The 18,688-nt window shown below is 36.9% G+C and overlaps 1 protein-coding gene across 2 annotated transcripts in view; it reads right to left on the bottom strand.

Moving 5' to 3' along the window:
• LOC18433665 (hyperosmolality-gated Ca2+ permeable channel 1.2) overlaps positions 1-15,478 on the bottom strand; it is an 87,500-nt gene extending 72,022 nt beyond the window's left edge. For both annotated transcript variants that reach the window (XR_016045187.1, XM_006843747.4), the window contains exons 1-2: positions 15,170-15,478; positions 4,322-4,675 (exon numbers count right to left, since the gene is read on the bottom strand). Coding sequence is in view for 1 of the 2 variants with exons in the window: in XM_006843747.4 (XP_006843810.1) it covers positions 4,322-4,635 (314 nt within the window). In the remaining variant the exon portion in view is untranslated. The remainder of the gene's footprint in view (positions 1-4,321; positions 4,676-15,169) is intronic.
• Between the last annotated feature and the right edge of the window lie 3,210 nt (positions 15,479-18,688).

Genomic DNA, 18,688 nt, shown 5'->3' with positions numbered 1-18,688 from the left:
AATTCCTAAAGTCTTTTAAAGACTTGATTGAGTTTTTAAAAAACCAATATTTTCAAATGAAAAGCTCAAGACCGGCCAAAGCAAGCTCCAAGTCTGCCAAGCCAGTTTGAGGTATTTCAGACCGTTTGAGGAAACATAGGTCTGAAACCTATATTATTCTGCAATCTCATCGTTTGTCATAACAAAGTGGGCTTCACTTTCTTCATAGGCAACCTCAGATAAACACCAGTTCAGTTGCAACAACTGTTGGGTTTTGTGACCTGTAAAGGCCTATAGAACTTGTAAAAATGATTCTTCATTGAATATGCACTTCAGTGGGAGTATTTGTATTGACTGACCATAGATTTATAGCCCTGGTTATGTCCAAAACCCTTACGCATGTGGCACTACCGAGAAGGATTTACAGTGGGTCATCTTTATAGGCCAATAGATTTGTGTGGTCTCCTGTGTGCGGTTGTAAGCCTGTAAAAGCAATAGCCAAAGCGTCAACAATCTTGCGCACGGTATGTACACATGACAACCACATTATTGGGAAGCAGTCCAATGGAGGGATGCGTGTATATGTGCATATAGAAAGCCCCATTTGCAATGTGGTGACTATTAAATAGGAGGACTGAAATTCATATTCTAGGATCATGGTTCCGTTGTTTATTATCCAACTTTGACAAGCCAATCATGAGCCCCTGCATCGAGATTGGAGTCATGGGTCTCATTTGTGTTGCATAAGAAAATAATAATGGATCATGGTTCTTGGATCAAGTGGAGTGCCCTTATTGTCGCTAATTTTGACCCTTTGGTACCGGTCCACTTCCAACATATGCTATTGTGGTATTAAAAATTCTTTTGTGATTTTTACAAAAGAATTTAAGAATTTTAAAATTTTATTTCTGCTGTAAAATTCATTAAAAGAGCAGTTTTGGAATTTTCAGAACTTGAAAGGACACATGTTGGGACAAAGGATTCAGCCCCCACATGTGTGTGCCACCCATGTGAGGCGTATGGCCTTGTGGGGCCCACACAATGCCCATAGGGTGGCACACCCCACTTATTTGTTTTGTATATACTTTTAGATAAAAGTTTAATTAGTTAGAGAATCTGTTAAAATTCAAATAAATTTATTCCCTTTTCATGTGGGAGTTTTAAAATAAAAGAGTATCTTTTGACTTGCTATAGATTTTGTAAGATTTAAATAATAATAAAAGTGGTTATAATTTAAATTTTAAATAGAAGTTCAACTTGGATCAAATTATTAGAGGATAAGGTTCTAATTTTCACCCAAAATCATGATGGCTAATTTGTGTACTGGATGGCTCAAATTTAATCTCTTTCACCCCACAAATTTCCTAAATATCCTAATGATCAAGCTGAAAATTTGGATAAGGCATACCTAGATGGAATCCTGCTCCAAGTGGAAGATAGATTTGTTTCTATTTAAATATATTTGAACTCCTCTCTCTCATTACAAGATCTCTCTCTCGCGCCATATTCTCTCTTTCCTCCAAGCTCTATTTTCTTCTCTCTCAAATTTTAAACCACGTGCCACCCCTCTTTGCCCCATAGGGAGTCACGCCACCCTCTCTCTCCTCTTTATGTGTGTCACGCCACCCCAAAAGTAAAAAAATATAGTGCTATATGAAATCCTAGAGCTAGGGTTTGCTAAATTTTTCAGTAGAAAAGAGATACACTCGACCAATAGAGAAATAATCCCTCAAGCCTTGCCCCTAGTTTTGTTCCTATAGGATTTCTATAAACTCTAGTAGAGTTTTGAGCTCTATAAAGCTCTAGATTTAATGATATTGCCTCAAAAGCTTCCCTATCTCAAAAATTCCAGAAAGGCTTAGAGGATTAAAAGTGTGCCATCGGTGAGGGAATCAGATGTGGGGTCTATCAAGACCTGTGAGGATAACTCCAGGCATCTTCTAGTAAATCTTTCAAGCTGATTTAACAAATTTTCAATCATAGTTTATATTTTTCTGTGAATTTTCAGGAACATATTTTGTACTTAAAATCATAGAGGAAGATTGGATATAGCTCTTAGATGGTATCTATTTGTTTTGGCAGGAAAAGTAAATATCCTAGGTTGCGTTCAGTGTTTTAAATTTGATTTACAGCAGTGTATAGTGGCCCAAATAAGTGGAATTCAGGTATATTAAATAAAAGAAAAGAAATTTTTTTTAATTTAATACCTTGAGTTCCACATAGCCACTCCTTTCAACAACAGCCATATATCCATGTTCAACTTCAACTTCTTCATAATGGATTAAATATTTGTTTACAATTGCTTGTCGATCCATTCATTTATAATTATTCATTCCATTCATGTCGGAGCAGGAGGAGTTTTCCGAGACCAAAACCGCACAATTTTGTTCACCTACTCTGAATGCAAGATTCTCAGCACGCCGAAGCTATGGCCATTCTATTGGGTATCAAGAACTTCAACCGATCTTGGGGGCAAAACCTAATAGCGAACGGAGATGCTAGAAATATAATATCATGGGCAAGAGGGACTTCCTCTCCTCTATGGTATCTTTCTTTCATGTTTGACAAGATCGCCGATATTTGCAGGGATATAAACGTCTCATGGACGCATACCTTGAGGAGGTCAAACGAGCTAGCCGATCTCCTAGCAAAGGATGGGGCCAGGGCTCCAGGTGAAGCCTCTAGCTTCGATCCGGACCACAGAGGGACCACAGTGTAACACTGCGTGGCCTGCTTTTTTGCTTGCTTAAGATCACAGACTGTCGATATAAAGGGCCAATACTATAAGCCCATTTTTTGTAATCTCATTGTCTATTTTGTATAACATTGGACAAATACATACGATCATTTTGTATAGGGTCGGTTGACCTAATTTTTACATAGAGTCCTAGCATGGAGGGACTCTCGGTTCAAACAATCCATGTAAAATATTTATAGCAATACAGTTAACTTTATCAAAAAAAATTTATTCATTCCATTCATTTATAATAATTTGTTATTCCGTTCACTATTCCATACCTAACCTAGGAGCAAATTACTGGCATACTTATGTCCAGGAATGATCATTTATGTAGTTCTATCAAAGTCACTTTCTTAGAAATACCTCGTCCCTCAGGAGGTTCTTTATTCAAGAAGCTCTTGATTATTTCAAATTGTTGTAAATGTTCCAAAATATGCATTTCTTGTATCATGTATGATTTTTAACTTATAGTGTTACTATGTACATGTAATGTAATTTGATATTTGTGCATTTAACCGTACAACCACTTCTGTGATGGTAGGGATTATCTCGTCACCTTTTGATCAATTGAAATCAGCTCCTCTGTTTCTAACATGATACATGAGCTAGAACTCAGAGTTTCAAAAGAAATATCAGTATCTCTTCATGGAAAGTCTCTTTTGTAATAAGATTGTTAAATAGCAGCTCCGGAATCTGGGCATCACAACAAATCAATGGATAGAATAATTGTGTTTCCCCACAACCATAATTGTGAACATAAAAGCGTAATTTTTCCTGGTGGTTTAATCCATTCTATTATATAGAGTTTTGTGATGCTTGAGGCACACTGGTTTATGAAGTCATCCCAGCTTATGTCTTCAAAATTTAATGATAAGAAATTCGTTTAATAAAGTTAGTGGATATCAATTAGTGAATTAGTAGATTATTTATTCTATATTAATATGAAGCTCCATTAAATAAAGAAGCTTGATTACACCCTAACTCTTTATTCCTATAGATGAAAGAGAGACTAATGCCAGAGTAGAAAAGGTCGAAATTTTGGAAAAGAGGGTAAAGCATATAAACATGTAATAGATGCCACCAAAATGGAGGTGGGGTCATCTCCAAGACACCCAAAGCATAGAGAACCTGCTAAAGCAATAAAGAACCTCATTACGATCACTGACAAGTTGCCAAATCAAAAGTTGATACAACAAATGCTTCATGTGATTCACATACTCCAGAAATGAGAACAAAAATAGGGTTTTTAGCGAAACCCATTTCCGGAGAAATGGGAAACAACATAGGGTTTTAACCAGTATCATGTACTCTCCATATTGTCAAACCCATTGTTCAATTAACATATTATTGGGGACAAAAACTTTGAAAGTTATACTAGCATGCCAACTGAAAAAACAAAAGCTATCCTAACAACAGTGTGTTTATGTACTTTCAAAAAAAAAAAAAAAACAAGAATAGTACGTTTATGACAGCCTTCATGTTTCATAAGTTAAGCAGTAAAGCTAAATCTATTCACATCATGATCTAAAACTGTTAAAGATTCAATTGAAAATAAATAAAGCATGAGAGAGAGAGAGAGAACCAACAATCTAACCAACTCACCCAAGAAGATAAATTCGAAGATAAACAGCAGAGTCAAGTCCAGCATGGTCAATAAGTTCAGGTTCAGGCATTCTAAGTCCTTCAGGCATCCAATTTAAAAACCTTATGTATGATCTGTAGTCCAAATTGACGAATTTGCTCACAAATACTCCAGAATGGGTAGGACTACTCCTCAGACCTTTCAGATACCATTTTGGAAAATAAACCCTATCATTTATTGGTTGAAGTCGCAATATTGCAAATGCCAAAAGGAATGCAAATGCCATGAGTATGTTAACAGCTGCTGAAACACCAATATCCCGAAGTGTAGCCATCTATTCCTTATAATGTAAGTACTGGGGGAGAAGGAATTCCCTGTAATATCAACATAAGATAATTAGTGAAACCATAAACAGAATTAAGTTTAAGTGTAGTGAAATAATTATGTAGTATTGAACCTAATTATGTAGTATATTTATATTCTTTTGTTTTTGCCCTTTTCAAAACAATGTTTCATCCAAAACTTACAAATAACAAATACAAAATTGTGAGAAATAACAATAAATGCATGAAGGATGCAACTAGAACTTTTACCCTTTCATTGGCAGGTTGTGGGTTCAAATCCCAATAAGGAATACGTTTTTATAATACAAAAACCAAGATGACACCATGTCCTAACACTGCATAGCAGAACTTTAAAATGGGTATGTAAATCACATGTTAGATCTGCACCGGATGTCCATACATGTCATCACATAGTACTGAACAACAATTGGAGTACCTGTGTAATGCTGGAAACAAAGGAAATAGTTTTAAAAACCTCAAGAATGCACAACTACAAAATGGATGAGTTTGAACTCATCAAACTCTAAAACTCTCCCTCAAGACCTCTAAATAGACATTATCTCTTCATAATTACTCCTTTCATCATCTAAAGAGATTCAAGAGAATGTATTAGAGGAGAAGAGAGAGAAAAACTCCAAGCCGGGAGCATGTTTGAAGCTCACTTCCCATCTCAAGGGCCTCATATGTGTTTGGACATCCACAAGCTTGCCCTTGGCTTGGCATCATTTGGTGGGTTGCAAGGATGAAGTAGTAGTATGATGCTTGCAGCTCCAGACCCCTTGCTCGACATCATTTAGTAGGTTGCAAAGATGAAGTAGTAGTACCATGCTCCAAAGGAAAAATTTGAAACACTGCACCCTGATAGAAATAGATTATTTCCATCCATTTGGTGGGTTGCAATGATGAAGTAGCAATACGATGCTTGCAGCTCCAGACCCCTTGCTCGACATCATTTAGTAGGTTGCAAAGATGAAGTAGTAGTACAATGCTCCAAGGGAAAAATTTGAAACACTGCACCTTGATAGAAATAAATTACTTCCATCCAATATTCTAAAATGGAGATTTTGTATAAGGTGCCCAACTTGTACTACACAAGTAAGGCACACCTCTAAATTTTGCCGGAAGAAGTAGTTCCGGTGTCGAAGACTTTACGATGGCTTGAAAATCCTTCAACCCTAATTATGAAATTTAAAATTTAAAAAAGGGTGCAAATCAAGCAGATCTCTAAACACTTCAAGATCTTGAAAATAGACAATCCATATAACTTGTTACAAGATGTAAGATTTTTAGGACATGAAATTCTCTTTTCTTTATATCTACACATCTCGAAGTCAAGATGATCAAATTGCAAGGTTTTCCAACTTTGGCTGTTCTTTTCTACTGGATTTTTAGGTGCAGCTTACTTCTATAGTATAAGATTGCAACCTTATATAAGCTTTTTCCCTATTCTAATGCTAACACTAGTAGATTTCCAAGAAAAATCTTAACTTCTCTACCCGACTAGGGTTTCTTGAAAGCTGACGCCCAAACTAGATTTCAGGTAAGTAAAAAGATTAGTCGTGAGGTTTCGAATCTTGCCTGTACTGTGAACTACGACAAAGGTTCTTCTAGGACTCTTTCTCTCTCTCCTTCACCCCTTCAATTGCACTCCTCGGGGCATGTTCTTAGGAACACCTCCCTCTTTATCTCACCCAAATGTTAATTCTATCCTAGAATATTTGCGGGCTTGGTTTGCCCCACAAAAAGCAAGTCATTAAGGATTGTTGTCTCAAACTTACACCCAGCATTCTGGCCTTAACCAAAACCAAAATGCCCTCCCTTTATTTAGCTCAAATTCGACAAGTCTGAGATCGTCGCCCATTAATTGGTTGGCCCTTCCAGCGGAGGGGGCTTCGGAAGGCATTTGAGTGATTTGGTACCCCACCTCCCATACACTCTTCTCCTCTCTTGTAGCCAGATTCTCTGTCTCTATTCTTTTTGCCAGAATACCCAATGGGCAAGTCTGGAAATTTTCTGCAGTATACAAGCCCAAAACTAACTATCTCCGACCCTTGCAACAAGGTAGGTTCCTTACCTCATCCCATATGGTGCATAGGGGGGATTTCTATGTTACCATATAGTCCTTCGAGAGGAACAATTCCAATAGAATCACCCCTACTATGAACCTATTCTCGGACTTTGTAGCCCAAAACAATCTACTAGACCTCCCTATTCAAGGTACCCAATTCATCTGGTCAAACCCCTCCACCTCTCCCTCACTTTCTAAACTTGATCGTTTCTTGTTCAGTTTGGAGTGGGATGCTACTTTTCCAGGTACCCACGTTGTCCCAAAACCGACCTCTGACCATTGCCCCATCTTACTCAATACAAACCCAGCTGCTAGGGGTATCAAACCTTTCAGGTTTGAACTGACTTGGTTGGAAGAGTCATCTATGCTAAACCTCTTCCCCTCCCGGTGCAATCTTGGTCAGACACAGTCTTTGGTTCGGTTGGACTCAGATTTCAATGCAAGCTTCAATTACTGAAAGGTAATTTGAGAGCTTGGTCTCGCCAACTCCCTGGATCCTTTGGGAACCAGAAACAATCTTTGCTTCAGGCTCTTCGGGCCCTAGATGTCACTTAAGAATCCAAACCCCTGTCGAAAACCGAAGCCCAGTCTAGGAGAAACTCAAGATCGAGAATATTTTTTGGTACCACAGATCCATAATCAAGTAGTTGAAGGCTGGCGACTTAAACACCGGTTTCTTCCACAAAACAGCAAATTGCAGACGAAGGGACAATACTATATCCCACCTAATGGTGGGTAACCTCCTAGATCAGCCCCTAAACATTGAGTAGACCACCTTGAATTATTTTAAAAGCTTGTTTCCGGCCCCTTTGGGTCCCAGACCGGTTATGAGGGATCTCTCCTTCCTCACTTTACCTACCGAGAAAGCCATTTGGCTGGAAAGACCTTTCTCTGAAGTCGAGATCCTTAAGACCATTTCTCAATTGGACTCAGATAGGGCCCCTAGTCAAGATGGATACCCTTTAGCCCCTTTCAAAACTTTTTTCGGAACCAAGGAAACTCGATTCTTTAGTATCGGAATCTCGATTCAACACGTCTTTAGAAACCATTTTTCAGAACCAAGGAAACTCAATTCCTTAATTTCAGAATCTCGATTCAACACATCTTTAGAAACCATTTATCAGAACCAAGGAAACTCAATTCCTTAATTTCAGAATCTTAATCCAACACATCTTTAGAACCCATAAATTGTGGGTAGATGTTCCCAAATATATCAAAACCGAAAAAACTCGATTCCTTAATTTCGGAATCTCGATTCAACACATCTTTATAAACCATTTATCAGAACCAAGGAAACTCGATTCCTTAATTTCAGAATCTCGATCCAACACATCTTTAAAAACTTGAACCCATAAATTGTGGGTAGATATTCCCAAATATATCGAATTTGGATTCCAACAAGGATTAAATTTTGATTCCACGTCAATTGATACACTAACTCAAAGTATATAATGTTCAATGTCTATGATGGTTGTGCACTTCCTAAAGGAAACTAGAGTAGAAATCTTCCTTTGAATGCTTCAAGTGGCTGCAGGGTTTCATTATTTTACTTGTGCCACCTTGGAAGGGCTTTACTTTAAATTTAAAATATAACTGGTAAATAAAACACATACAAATAAAACTAAAACCATGGCGTAGACATAACCTATTTTGTCTTTATAATAATGAAGTCAAAATCACAATTTAGAAATACTTGTTTTTTATATATAATGACCGTAAGTTCAATAGTCAACACAATCATTTTAAAATTTGGGAAACCTTCTAATAAAAGACATCCAATATAGGTTCTAAAGTTGATAAGGCTCAACATGTGCTTGTGGCTTCCTTCTCTATAAACATGAAATCTTGATTCCTGGTAGCGGTCGTCATATGAATTCCATAGTCCCTATTTTTGTAAATCTCGATCTCAAACTGGCATGGATCTCCGATCCATATACTTCAAAAACTTGATTCCAAATATGCTAGAATCATGATTCGAAACAGCATATCTTTGTTCCACATATGTCAAAAACTCGATTCCATAAATGTTGGAAACTCGATTCCATAGATGTCGGGAACTCAATTCCATAGATGTCGGAAACTCGATTCCATATTAATGAATCTTGACTCCAGGAGTGTCGATTATAAGGTGATGGGAATCTCGATTCCAAGGAGGACGGAATCTCAATTCCATATGTGGATGAAACTTGGATCTATTTCAGTCGAAACATGATTCTCAAAAACTAGGAATCTCATTTCCAGTGATTCCTATTGTACGGACAACGATTCCTAAGACAAGAATCTTCTAGCCGGCCGCGATTTCGAGATTCCGGTTCTTAAAATGATTCGGGTTCCCAGGCGTTTCCATCAACTATGGTTTATCCTCTAGAAGTTTATTGCATATTATAATGTCACAACTCTCATGCCGTTCATTGACTATTTGAATTAATTTTCATTTTTCACTTTACAATGGATTTGGTCAGATTAATTTAGGGGGGAAGCTTCAAACCTTCAAAATTATGCCATATGTATCCTCAGCCAAACCAGGTGGCTGGGTAAGGAATTGTTGTGTGCATGCACACCGATACACGAAATGGATTGGAGTACAAGAGCCTCAACGATTGGTACAACCGGAGCTTGAGGTAGAGGTAATAGACTATTATTTATTTTTCCCTGATTATTCAACTCATGTTTGGAGTTAGACTTAAATAATATAGGTTGTGAAATATTATGAAATCTAGCATTACGCAAAGACCATATGCTCAAACCCCTTGGAGCCATAGAGATGGAGAGGATCGATGTATCGGATGCCGAGACAGAGAGGCTAAATCTTAAAGGTTTTTAGAAGCAGTTGGATGAGAGGATGGAGATGGAACCACCACAAAGAGCTAATTTTACGTTTAGACTTTTTCTTTTTTTCTTTTTTATTTTTTGGTCCACGAAGGGTGAGGGCCTTAAACTTCTAACAGGTGGAGATGATAATTTAGATACCAATAGTGAGACATTCAATGATGATGAAGGAGGTGGAAGTGAAAAAGAAGAGATGACAATGAAGAGGAAGAATGCAAATTACGCAAGACGTGTTTTTTTTTTTTTTAAAGCATTTATGAATATGTGATCCGTCGTGTATTGTAATTGAAGGACTATCATCTGTTTGTATTTTGTAACAAAGCGTGGCCTATGTTATGTGGAGGTGCAGAGTTGTCACATGTGAGTGTGACTTGTGAGTTGTGACTTTATTTTAATCACTTTATGATGTGAGTTATGGACCTTTTCCTTCAATAGGTCAACTACTTCACAATTTTTTCTTGATGGGTTATTGGAATTTGGACTTTAGTTTGAAATGTATCATGAGATAGGAAATTATTGACACATGGTCTATTCATGCATTATGATTTCATTCTTTTCCCTACATTTTACTTAAATTTTTTGTATTTTCTATATTTTTTCTGGGTTTTTTTTGTATTTTTCTTTTTCCCTATTTTTTATTCTAATTACTTGACCGGTTTGACCAATGAACAAATCCAGTCTGACCAAAATGGTGCCCTCATTGGTTTAGTCATCAGTCCAATCTTAACATCATTGCTCATAAGCCACCCATCTTACGTACACCATAGGAGTCTCTCATCTCTTGGGTATGACAAGAGTATCCATGTTTGATACATCACAAAATTATTTTTATTTTAATATTTGTTTAAGTTTGAAAGGATGTATATTTTAATTTTAGTGTGAAGGTTTATGTTTTGGGTTTTTAAGTTCTTTAGGGATTCTAGAGTTTTTTTATAATTTCATATTTACTATTTAATTGTTATTGTCCATAGGTAATGTTCATAGGTTCTACTGTTCATAGGGGTAAAATTATCATTACGAATTTTGTGTTCAAGTTAGGACTTTTTGGGTCATTTTAATTATTGTGTGAGTTAATGTATTGGAACATTAGATCATATATATAAGAGGTATGGGGGCCCTTGAGGGGGTCATTCCATGTGATTTTCTAAATTGGAAGAAAGAAAAAGCTCAGGCTTTTAGAACCCTAATAGGGTTAGGTAAGAAAACTCGGGTTTCTCCAAGTAATTGCTTATGTACTGCCTGAATTGTTATTTTTGTTAGATTTCTCAAATTTCTCCTACATTAAGTAGCATCAAAGCTCAAGTTTTCTTCAACAACAAAGTCAAGAAACCATAGTCAACCGTAGGGTTTGTTGATTTTGGGCCAAGTTCTGCCAAATCAGCCTTGATCTTGATGTTTTCAGCTAGTTTTAGTTGATTACCTGCCTATGATTGCGCAAATCCACTTCGTGATCGCAAAGATGAAAAAATTGATGAACTTAAAGGCAAGTTCCGCAGCTGATAGAGCAATTTGTGAGCATCATTCATGTAAAACAAGGTGATCTTTCTACCTAAAATGTTGTCAAGTACCGCTCTTTTCACCTTCATCGTCCATGTGAAGAGGAAAGTGATAGAAGACCTAGACGTGAGGAACATCACTCAAAGATTTTCGATTTGAAGAAAGACATTCTTGATTTTGATGCAGGTTGCAGCAAGTTGTAGATTAGGATTTATCACCAATCAACAATATATACTCAAATGGACAACAAGATCTCCTAGTATAAGGAGATGTTTCTAAAGAGGATCTTGCTCGAGAAGAATATGGAGAGAAGGCAGCAAAGGGGCTGATCAAAATCATGGCCTGTGAAGATCTCAAGGATGTAGAAGAGGTGGAGCATTCAAGAAATTTAGGGTATTGGAATCAAAGTAGCGCAAATGAAACGTGGTCGACTCATAAACCGCAAATTGCGGTTCTGATTTCAAAGAGTAATGATATAGATGCCGAGAAAACTTCTAACTCAATTTTCAACACAATTTCAGGGATAGCCGAATTTGATAATTTTGTATCAATTCCTTAATACACAAACCAGGATCCGTTTCTTGGGGATTTCTTCTTACCATAAATAATATTTGAACCAAAGAAGAAGAAGGTTAAAGAAGGTGGTTTTGATGGTGAATTCATCTTAGCACCCTTCAAAACACGAGGACAAGTTCTCTCCAACAATGGGAAAATGAGGCAGGGCAAGTTATTCTTATTTTTAATACTTGTTTAATTTCAAATTATGTATATCCTAATTTTAGTTTTTAGGTTTATCTTTTGGGTTCTTAAGTTTTTTAGGGATTCTAGGGTTTTTTTATAATTCTATATTTACTATTCAGCTGTTTGTTCACATAGGTAAAATTGTCATTCAAACTTTGTTTTTAGGTTCGGACTTTTTGGGTTGTTTTAATTATGGATATTTAATATCTTTGAACAATAAATTATTATGTATATAAGGTGTGTTGGGCCTTGCGGGGGTCATTCCACGTGATTTTCTAAATTGAAAGAGAAAAAAAAAGCTTAGGATTTTGGAACACTAGCTGGGTTAGGGAAGAAACCCTAGGTTTCGCCTAGTAATTGCTTGTGTATGGCCTGAATTGTTGTCGCTTTTTTGTTTTCTCAATTTCTCCTACATCAACGTTTCTTCTTGCCCTCAAAATCCAATTCAATGGGCATTCTTATCTCGACAGGGAATGCGTGGATCCCTCTGTGATGAGCATTATACGGACAAAGCTTGTCAAGCCCATGGTGACGGTTCACTCCATAGGGGATGCGTGGATCCCTCTGTGATGAGCATTATACAGAGCCCACTGTGCTCCACCTTGAGCCCAAGTCCATCTCTAATGTCTTCATCCAAATAGAGCTCACTTGTCTTGATCGCCTCATTCCCCCAAGTAGGGCACCCTTAGATGGCCTCTTCCATGTCTCTGAGGCCTTCTCATATGGCCTCTGTCATCCTTGGAGGATGGTACTCAACACTCCAAAAGCCTCTTTCATCCAAGTAAGGCACACTTAGAGCTCATATGGCCCCTTTTATCCATGGAGCCCGCTCACATGTTCTCTTTCACCCATGAGGTCAGAACTCAACAATCTAAAGGCCTCTTTTGTCTGTGGAAGACAGTACTCATCAACCTAAAGTCCTCTTTCATCCAAATAGAGCGACAGTCCCAGAAGCAGAAAAATTATGACAACCACACATATGGGAACATACGGCAGCAAATCCAAAACCACAAGTGACAAGGCCTTTATAGCCATAAATCCCAAAATCATTGAGATTCATAGAACTCAGCCAAGTCTCACCATTTTCACTAAGCTTTGAATATATCCAGCCAAATCTTTACATGACTCAGCCGAGTCTTTTATGACTAGGCTTGAAACAGGTAAGTCAGAGGCAGGGTTTGAGTGTGAGGACAACGGAGAGTATCATCTGGCCTTTAAGGCACGTGTACTTCTGGAAGTAGAATCCCTCTCAATTTCCCTTGCCTTCTTATCTTTTAGATGTCTTTTGTGTGATTGTTTAAAGTTCAAACCAATTCTCCTCTACTTGTTTTCATCTTCCCATGGTTCTCTTCCAATGTATAAGGCCATTTGAACTTCCTCCTTTTTCGGATTTCAAAGCCAATTCTTAAGCAAGGCTCCTCTTTGGGGAAATAAGTGACTATGATACTAGTTTTCAGTCACACGTACGGCAGACACAAGTTCTTAACTCTATTGTTAAATGGCTCAATTCCCACCGTTGGCAGAGCACAGCTTAGATTTAACAATGCTCAAAGATCTAATAACACTTGTTGAAACATGAGTGTATTAACAACAGGTATTCCCAAAACTCCTCAAGGAGCTTCGCTTGTTCGAATTACACACACAGAGGCATTGCTAAAACACACATACGTACCAACTCAGCATCACTAAGGCTACTATCTACTCTGCTTTATAGCTAGCTAAAGAGAGATACAGAGGAGCAGGAAAAAAACTCATTTAATCACCATAGAGAGAGAAAGAGGTTACATATCATAACATTACATTTCAAGGGAACCCCAACCTTCTATATGGATGGAGGGGTTGATTTGCATCCCCAAACTCTCTCTCTCTCTCTTTTTAGTAGAACAGTGAGGAAGGAGCCCCCACCCCGTGGTCGGAATAGAACTCCAATTGTCATGTTCCCACCATCCTGACCACCTATTCCTGGAGCATAAAAATTGATGGACTTTCCATAGGTCCTATTTTATTGGCAGGATTCATCACCACTTCAGCTACTTCAGCCTTGCATCCCCGAACTCACATGGGAATAAACCCATGATCACAACATAAGACCCTTTTCTTTCTATTATTGAACTTTAACCTAGTTTAGAGGAAATAGAATTGGTACTTACTTTTCCCACTCCTCTTTCCTAATTCATAGGAAACTCTATTGATGAAAAATAATACTGCAAAATATATTTTTACCACTACCTTTCCTTGTTTAAAAGGACATATAAAAATGCGACTTATTTACCCCACTCTTTTTCCTATTTTGAAGGAATTAAATGTGCTACGTGCTTTCCCACTCTCTTTCTTGTATTAAAGCCAATGTTAGAAAAACAGGGTGATGTAACCGGTAACCGCCCAGATAGATAGGAACTGGCCCCTTGTTGGTTCCGGTTTCGGGCGGTTTTGGTGATCGACCGGTATTAAAATAAATAAAAATATATAAAGTCCCAAAAATAAGTAATATGGTTTTGTAATACATTTTTTAATATTCTTTACATTATGGTAAAGATTAAAAATTGTTTTGGTCATTAATACTCACTTTTATATTTTCTCATCTTTTTTCTAAAAATTTAAAAAATACCCCTAGGCACAAATCGATTCTTTAAAATCCATTTTTTTCATTAATTTTCAACTTCATTTGAATATATTTTGTTTTAATCATTCTTTATATATTTTTCATATTTTAATAGATTTTTTTATATCTTTTTTTATTTTTTTCAACAAGTTTTTGACCGCCCAGGACTTGCCCGGACTTGCCCGATTAGAACGGTTGAATCGGCCGGTTGACCAGTTAGGCCGGTTGAACCGCTTCCGACCCCATATCTGGTTAACTGTTCCAGGTGAACACTAATTAAAGCATATAAAACACGTATTTTTCATTTCTCTTTTCTATTTCAAAAGGAAAAAAATTATGAATTAGTATTCTTTCGTACTTCAACGAAAATGCAGCCATGAATCACGCTATCAAATCAAACAATTTTCAGACAACAAAAAATACAGAAAATATACCAAAAAAAATGCACTCATCAAGCTCAATAAAAAGGAATGCTCAGTCAATGAGCAAATAAAGATATCAGTCAATGAGCAAATAAAGATAGTTATAGTGAATCAGAGAGCATTAAGTAAACGGCTCGAGCTGTGACTTCGACGTTCTCGTTAGACAAAAAAAATACATCAAAAGAGAGCCAATATTTATTTTTTTTGTCCTGACTCGTCTCGAGAAACGAAAGATGAGACATGAAAAATACATGCAGAGATGAAATATCATAAATGTTTCAGATATTACATCTACAAGTTCAATTCACGCATTCTACTGTAACAGAAAGCTAGAGAGAGAGATGAAACACTAGCAAAATACCCACCTTACAAAACCAGCAATCGATCTACGGACTGAAGACTGCAAGCTTTATATCCTCCATTTTTCATCTTGAATCAATCATGGAGATGAAGGAGAAATACACAAGTGAAAGGGGGAGAAGCACACACCTGCTGTTGTTGGACAGAGAGAGAGAAATGAAGCTTGGTATCTGAAAACAGCTGGTACTTTTACAGAGAGAGGAAAGCTTGGTATCTCGAACCAACAGCTCAAGGAAAGGAATAAAGTTTCTGAACACTATTTAGAGAGAGAAACCAGATAGGTGTGCTGCAAATTTCGTGGCATCCAGAAAAGCAAGGAGAGATCAGCAATTGTTATCGCGTAAAAAAAACAAAAAAACACAATTCCTTGGACGTATTGGAGGAGAGAATCAAAAAGAGAGAGCGAGAGAGAGAGAGAGAGAGAGACGTTAGATGATACGTTTGGTGGAGTAAAGTCTGGGTTACTGACCACTGTTGACCATTTTAACCATTCTCATATGAGGACCCCAAGTTTATCAATGGGTCCGGCCTAGGTTGGCCACCCTGCCCTAGCCCGGCCCTATTCCTATAAAGACAGACCCGCGGGAATAGATTTCATTTGGGTTTGGATATAGGTTCAAAAATTGGAGCCAGTAAATCGGGTCCGGGTCCAAATCTTATATCCAAACACTAGTTGGGTCCGGATTTGGGTAAGGTCAAATATGAGTCCGGTAATATTATTTAAGTCCCAATACATGAAATACAGTTAAATATAATTAAATATATAGATATTTTAATTTTTAGATTGAATCCAGGTTGGGGTTCCATACTATATTTGCAAGTCTAGGTCCAAGTCCGGTGAATTCAGGTTTGGGTCCAGGTCTGGCTTCGGGTCCCATATCGTTTTTTCAAGTCCCCTTCACTTATTCCGGGTCGCGACGGGGGCTGGATCACTTGGCCCATTACCACCCCTGCATGTTTTCGACTTGGAAAAAACCAATGGTTTAAAAAACGGATCGGTGACCCGGATCGGGCTTCCAAAAAACCGATCCGAATCGGCGAATCGGCGATCCGGATCGAAAATCGAGTGAATCGGTCATAATAAAGCTTAAAAAAAATTCGAAAAAATTATTAAAATTCATTATAAATATTATTTTTTAGGAATTCAATAAAAAATGAGGGTACTCCATTAAGAATTTTCATGTTTTTGAATGAATATGCGAATATTGATATGTTCTTTCCCTGCATGAACCGCTATTCAGCATTTAATTTACAGTATTTCGTGCTCATCCCTACACTGTTGCTGTTGGGACTCGATATGTGAATAATATGGCTGGGATAGGGTGGCCTTAGAATCATCATCTCTCTCATTTTCTCTTTAAATAATATGGATTAAAAAAAAAATAACAAATTTTCAAAAAAATCGATCATGGATTAAAAAAAAAATCACAAATTTTCAAAAAATTCTATCATGGATTACAAAAAAAAATTCGATCATGGATTAAAAAAAAAAAATCACAAATTTTCAAAAAATTCAATCATGGATTACATAAAATTCGATCACGGATTACATAAAATTCGATCATGGATTACATAAAATCCGATCATGGATTACATAAAATTCGATCATGGATTACAAAAAAAAACAAACAAAAAATTCAATCGTGGATTACAAAAAAAGAAAAAAACAGTTCGATCATGGATTACAAAAAATTCAATCATGGATTACAAAAAACTCTATCATGGGTTACAAAAAAAGTAAAAAACAAAAAATTCAATCATGGATTACAAAAAAAAAAACAAACATTTCGATCACGGATTACAAAAAAAAAACAAACATTTCGATCATGTATTACAAAACATTCGATCATGGATTACAAAAAATTCTATCATGGGTTACAAAAAAAAAAAAAAAAACAAAAAAAGCGATCATGGATTACAAGAAAAGAAAACAAACATTTCGATCATGGATTACAAAAAATTCTATTATGGGTTACAAAAAACCAAAAAATTCGATCATGGATTTCAAATAAACAAAAACAATTCGATCATGGATTACAAAAAAATCGATCAAGTATTAGAAAAAAATCTATCATGGATTACAAAAAAAAATAATAATAATAAAATAAAATAAAATAATAAAAAAAATAAAAATAAAAATCCGTACGGACTCGCCGATTCCGTACAGTGAACCGGCGAGTCACTGTGCGGAATCATCCGGTTCTCTCTAGAACCGGACGATTTCTGATTTTTCAACCGATCCGGTCCCTTTTTACGAATTCCGAGTCGAATCGGACGAGTCCGGTACGACTCGGCGTTTTTTAAAACCCTCAAAAAAACAAAAGGAGAGAGAGAGAGATTTTAAAAAGTGAACGTTAGAGAGAAGGAAAGGCAGGCGTTGGTGTAAGTGTAGGTCCACTTCATTTAACCGTTTTCTATTTGAATTTTGAAGATTTATTAGTCCACCTTCTGGAGAGAGAAAGCGGTAGCACTCGCAAACGGGAAGAAAAAGCATAAAAAATGTATATAATGTTAATTAATGAATGGACGTTACTTTCCCTTCTGCCAAGTGCATGCCGACTTTTGTATCTGCCGACACGGCCTTTATTAGTCTCGAAGAAATGATTTCACTTTACCATATAAACAATACCATGATAATCTTGTAGCATGATTGTTCACAAAATGCCACTCTTGTTTTAGCATTTCCAAACTCTACCCCTGGCTGATTTGCTAAAGAACAATTACACTTTCATGCAATAATGTTTCAAATAGGTGAGGTTTGTGCAAGTAGGGGTGGCGCAGGGTCTGGCTAGACCTAGGTCTAGGTTTTGGAACCCAACTCGACTCCTCTGTTCTAACTGTTGGACCTATACTTGTATCCGTCGGGTCTTAGGTTAGGTCGGGTCCATTGTTACCCTCACTATGAGCTTTTTTTTTCTTTTTTTTTTCCCTTTTTTTACTATCATATACCCATATTATTGGTACTAATGTTACAATCACCCGCCATTAGATTTCAAATTGTATGATTTATCGTTTAATAGCTAAAGATGACTACAAGTTGTTATTGTATATGATCCTTAAAACACCCAAATGAATACGGTTTGAAGTATTTTATCTCCAACGGTTTACAGGTACAAGTCAGGTATGGTTCGGATCCAACTGGACCCAAATAGTGTATGGGTCCAGTTTTTGGACCCGGACCCAATCCGTCGAGTCCAAATATTGGACCTATACCCAGACCCATGTCAGGTATACCCTACAGATCTCTGGTCCATGGCTACCCCCATGTACAAGGCACCCTCTTTATATCATAAAAAGTAAAGCATGCATTTGAAATTTATTTAGAGATATAGTTTTGGTGTCAGATATCTTATGATGGCTTGACACTCTATTTTAATATCTAGTTATAAAACTCCAATTTTCAAAAATGATACAAATTGAGCATATCTATCTGGGAGTCAAACATGTTAATATCCCTATTGAGATTAATTGTAAGCTTGATTCAAGAAATGAAAAACCAATTAAATATGTGAGTCGCTTTCATA

Source organism: Amborella trichopoda, chromosome 12 (assembly GCF_054954075.1).
Source record: "Amborella trichopoda isolate Santa Cruz 75 chromosome 12, AtrichopodaSantaCruz75HAP2 v2.0, whole genome shotgun sequence".
NCBI lineage: Eukaryota > Viridiplantae > Streptophyta > Magnoliopsida > Amborellales > Amborellaceae > Amborella > Amborella trichopoda.
This window is presented reverse-complemented; position numbering and strand designations above follow the sequence as displayed.